Source organism: Humulus lupulus, chromosome 6 (assembly GCF_963169125.1).
Source record: "Humulus lupulus chromosome 6, drHumLupu1.1, whole genome shotgun sequence".
In the NCBI taxonomy this organism is placed as follows: domain Eukaryota; kingdom Viridiplantae; phylum Streptophyta; class Magnoliopsida; order Rosales; family Cannabaceae; genus Humulus; species Humulus lupulus.
The window spans coordinates 7,190,463-7,195,853 of NC_084798.1; the positions used below are offsets into that span (position 1 = coordinate 7,190,463).

A 5,391-nucleotide genomic window follows, 5' to 3' on the forward strand; every position below is an offset into this window, starting at 1 on the left:
TGGTTGGTGTTTCTTCTCAGCGAGCTTCAAGTCACCTTGGCTGAATGTCCAGTGCTATAGGTTGATAATCAAGGCGCAGTTTCCTTAGCAACAAATCCTGTATTTCATGCTCGATGCAAGCATATAGAAATCGATCTTCACTTTGTCGGAGACCAAATTTTGGCACATTAGCCGGCTGTTCGTTTTGTTCCTTCTATTGACCAAGCTGTCGAAATTTTAACTAAGCCTCTCTCCATTGATAGATTTCAATATTTGAAGTCCAAACTCAAAGTGGTTTCTACCCTATTTCGTTTGAGGGGGGATGATAACCGTATTAGTTAGTTAAATTGTTTGCTTAGTTATTTTTCTGTTGTAAGCTTGATTACATGTAATCTCCTGTTAGATTAGTTTATGATGTAATTAGTTAAAGTTGTTACTCTTTAGCTGTAATCTTTGACTCTTAAGTTCTATAAATAATGATTACACACTCTGATTATTGCTAAGTTCTTTAAGCAATATTTCAGAGAGTTTTTCCTCATAACTTTCTTGATTCACTCTGTTGCTTTCATAGAATTTGTTCAAAATTGGAAAACATAATTCTTTTTTTTTTTCTTCAGCTATAATGCATTTCACACCCCGTCGTCATGTGTTGGTTGTGCTTTGTTCTTGTTTTCATTGTTTCTATCCATTAATTAAAGTGATTAATATGGTTTTTGTTTGTTTAGGTTCTTGCTCTGTTTATCGTCTTTTGAAGACAACTTAAATATAATATTTGAAAATTTGCTTAAACTCTGGCTTTTGGAGACTTTTTTTCTTTTCTTATCAGGTAAAACACTATTAATTTTTAATTAGAAGATAAGTTTTAATATATATATATATATATATATATATATATGATCGATGAAGAAAATAATAGTAGTATAGGGTATGCTGAAGTGTCATTGCAGAACAATGTAACTTCCCAAATTTATTGAAAAACCTCACTTACAATGGAAGAAATACAATGTTAACAAGAAGAAAAAGAAAAAACAAAACCCACACAACAATAACAAAGGAAACACACAAAAACAATTACACCAATTGTTTGGTCCACTTCATGATGCTCTTCTTAAATCTCCCTATATTCACTTGTATTGTCACAACAATCCAATCCTTGGTGTTTTCGGTAAACCGAAAACAAGCATGCCTCCACTTTCTCTTGAAAACCAAACTCCCAATTACTCCCCATAATCCGACTGCATATCCAAGTGTTACCACAAAGTAAAACCATATCCTTTCTGACCTACTTTCTTTGTAGTCGTCATCTTCATGGCCATTGCTCATTGGCACAGTTTTTCTTCGATCATCATCACCAGGACATTTCTTTGGCAATGGGAGTCCACATAGTTGATCGTTGCCGACATATATCTCTGGATCATCCATCGTTTGAAGTTGATCTCCTGTTGGAATTTTGCCTGAGAAATTGTTGTGAGCCAAGCCTAGCTTGTTTAGTGACATCAAATTGGACATACTTTGTGGAATTGCACCAAAAAGTTTGTTGTTTGAAAGGTCAAGAGACTCCAATGACTTCAATTCTCCAATCCTGTTCGGTATATTGCCAGACAGATGATTATGGGATAAGTTCAAACCACGCAATGCAGAGAGCATACATAGCTCTTCTGGAATGACCCCAACTAGCTTATTGCTTGAGAGGTCCAAATTATCAAGAAGTAGCAGTATTTTTGTATACTCTAAGTCTCTTCCTTTCATCACCTGTGAAACCTTCTCTGTATCCCATTCTATTTCATAAGCTACAATTACATCTTCTCCTACAGTCATTCCACTAAGATTGCCAAAGCAACGTGGAATTTTCCCACTCAAATTGTTACCTGCAAGATCTAAAATTTTCATTGCAAAAGTTGAAAGGGATACTTCCACTAAACATATTCTTTCGTAGCCTCAAAATTCTTATCATAAGGAGGCTATCTCCTCCAATCCAAGTTGGTAGAGGTCCAGAAATGATATTATCACCAACATCAAAAAGCAACAAGTCAGAGCAATTCGTCAAGGCCAAAGGAAGTTCCCCACTGAGATTGTTATTATTTAGATGCAACCATTTCAGATATGATAGATTCCCGATCGAGCTTGGAATAGTCCCTGACAAGTTGTTATACGATAGATTGATAACAATCACTTCTTGACTCTCTCTCCAATGAGGCAATATCCCAGAAAGCTTGTTTCTTGAAAGATCTAGATTCTGCAAGGATTCTAGTTCGCATATTGAGTCTGGAATTGAACCATTTATCAGGTTGTTGCCAAGATTTAGCGACTCCAAAGAAGGCATAGTGTAATCGATATTCATTGGAAGGTGTCCGCTAATTTTGTTCATAGAGAGATCCAAAGAGGAGAGACTTGACATGATGTGATGCCAATTTGGAAATGTATCAACAATATTAGCATTTGAGATATTCAATTCAGTGGCTTCCCGTTGTGTTTGAAGCCATTGAGGGAACTCATGAGGCCCTTCAACTTTGCAAGAACCCATGTGAATGAGGTTGAGACTAAAAGGAGGGATCCATTCTGAATTAAATTTGCATGAGAAATTGTTGGAATTAATGACCAACTTTTTCAACCTCGTAAGGTTAGCAAAGAGATCCTCAGATACAATACCTTCAAAGAAATTTGATGAAATGTTCAAGGATTCTAGGGATACTAATTTTCCAATTGAATTGGGCAAGCTCCCATTTAACTTATTATACGAAAGATCAAATATTCTCAAACTTGACAATCTTCCCAATGATTCAGGAATTAAACCAGTTAACGATCTAGTACTTCCAAAAAGGATAATCTCACAAGTGATGATGGCATTGGACCATGAAATAAATTTCCAGAAAGGTCAAGGTTCTTCAAAGATTCTAGTTGCTCCAACCAATCTGGCAAAGGACCACTCACTTGGTTACCACTCAAATTTAATAACTCTAGATTATATTTGACACATTGGGTTGAATTTGGATGAGGCTCTAACACATGCCCAATTGAGTTGAATGACAAATCTAATAACTTCAAGGAACATGCATTGTTTATTATGTACAACAAGCCACCTTCTTCAAAGGTGTCATAGTTATTAGATGCAAGGTTAAGGTAAACAAGGCTCTTAAAATCACCTAGCCAGGATGGAATTTTTGAACTACTAGAATAGAAGGTGGATGAAAGATCAAGTACTTCAAGAGAGGTCATGTTTTGGAGATCATGAAGAATTGATCTTTGATGAGTATTCATGGAAAGGTCTAGGTATCGAACTTGAGCAGAGAAAGTGGAATTAATCGGATCATAAGCAAATTTGACCATATCTAAATCACACGAAGATAAACTTATATGTGACAGAGAAGGGAGCTTAGTAAGTACCTGCATAAAATCTGATGCTTTCCGGCAATTTACATGATTCATATCCAGGTATTGGAGAGACAAAAGATTTGAAGCCCACTGGAAAGTATGAGTGCTAACACTTGAAAGACCTTGAAGATCAAGAACTTGCAAGATAGTTAGATTTCCAAAATGAAGAGAAATCCTTCCACCAAAGTTTGCATAAGACAGATTTAGATACTTCAGATTCTTCATTGAGCCAAAGAAGTTGGGAATCTTGCTAGAACTGAAGTTGTTTCCGCTGAGGTCCAAGTAGTTGAGATGTTGTAGCTCCAACAAACAGGAGCTGACCTCACGGGCTTGTAAGTCAGGCAGTTGGGATGTTGAGTAATTTGTAAAATAATCGTAATATATTGAAGATCTGAGATCAAGCTTGACAACATGACCTGTGCCTTCATTGCAGCCTACTCCTTTCCATTGGCAGCAATCTTCACCTTCCCATGAAGACAACTTGTGAGAAATATCTTGAAAGCTGTGTTTCAAGTGTAGAAGAGCTTGTCTCTCTCTTTCTATGCAACCGAAAGTAGTACCACTCGTGTTTGATATGCATAGATAGAGAAGAACTAGGAAAGATATCATTTCTGTGCTATGATACCTCCCCATGTTTAAGCAAAGAAGTAGCTTTTTCACTATGGTCTCGGGTGTAAAAATATAGACTGATAATTAGTTGTTTGGGGAACTTGCATTTAAGCAAATAAGAGGAACTTGCATTGAAATTATATAATAATCGAAACATTGACTTATTGGCCAGATATATAATAATAATAATAATAATAATAATAATAATAATAATAATAATAATAATTAGAAAAAACGAAGAAAAGCAAATACAATAAGTGTTTTTTGCTCAAAGAAAATTCAAAAGCCGCATGTTTGGACTACATGATGTAATATTTAATTGAGCGGGGAACAAGAAATAAAGATTGGTTTGTAGAAAATGTAATATAATTATGGTATCAACTTCTTCACGTAGTCAACTTTTTTTATTATATTTATTATTATCTATTTTGAGGTGGCATCATGCAATTGGGAAAACTAGAGCTTTAAATACGGACCGAGCTTTCTAGCACGGTACGAAATCGGCACGAGCCCGGGAGGCACGAGTACGACACGACACGAAAAAAATATGGGCCTGGGCCAGACACGACACGACACGAATTGAAAATTGGCAGGGCACGGCACGACAAGCTCGAAGGCACGACACGATAAAAAACCCGATATTTTGACATTAATAATCATAATAATTTTTATTTGTCAATTATTAATAAATTAAAATGATAATAGAAGTCTTATTTTTCTCAATGTTTATATTTTTATAATTATATTAATTTATTTTAAGATTTGTGAGTTAAATTTTTAGGAAATTTGCGGCATAAATACCCATTTTGTTCATTTTGTTGCTAATAAGTACCCAATTTTTAAAAATTGCGGCATAAATACCCATTTTGTTGCTAATAAGTACTCAATTTTTAAAAATTGCAGCATAAATACCAATTTTGTTCATTTTGTTGCTAATAAGTACCCAATTTTTAAAAATTGCTGCATTAATACTCAAAATTCCACTTTTTAGACTCTGCCGTTGGTACCCACTTAACAGAGTTACTATTAAGGACACGTGTACTGTCCTGATAATTCTTCTTTTTTTTCACCTAATTAATTCTTCTTTTTTTTCACGTATATTTGTTGTTTCTTTTTGCAAGTTGGTACCTGTTTTTGTGCTGAGATATTTAAATGCATATATACACTACAATTGCCATTTCTTTTTAGTTTTATGCACCTCTATTAGTTTTTAAAGAACAATTTGTGAATGTTCTCCGGCAATTATGTTATAGCTCTATTGGTTTATGTTTTTTTGTTATTTGTTGGTTGCAGTAAAGGAGAAAGTTAATGCAGTGATAAAAGGTTAAGAAGCACGTTGTAATCGTGAGAGGACGAGCCAGCTCACGCCTAGTAGGGATGGCTTATATGTCCCTCTCAACGTTTTTTACAATAGAAAATAATTTGTCCAAT

At 35.0% G+C, this 5,391-nt stretch overlaps 1 protein-coding gene across 1 annotated transcript; it reads right to left on the bottom strand.

Annotated features, from left to right (window-relative positions):
• Positions 1-920: 920 nt before the first annotated feature.
• On the bottom strand, positions 921-4,041 carry LOC133784596 (receptor-like protein EIX2). The gene is made up of 3 exons (XM_062223891.1): positions 2,781-4,041; positions 1,990-2,628; positions 921-1,916 (listed from the first exon to the last, which is right to left on the bottom strand). The coding sequence occupies exons 1-3, from the start codon at positions 3,982-3,984 to the stop codon at positions 1,051-1,053; spliced, it is 2,709 nt and encodes a 902-aa protein (XP_062079875.1). The 5' UTR covers positions 3,985-4,041; the 3' UTR covers positions 921-1,050.
• Positions 4,042-5,391: the final 1,350 nt, after the last annotated feature.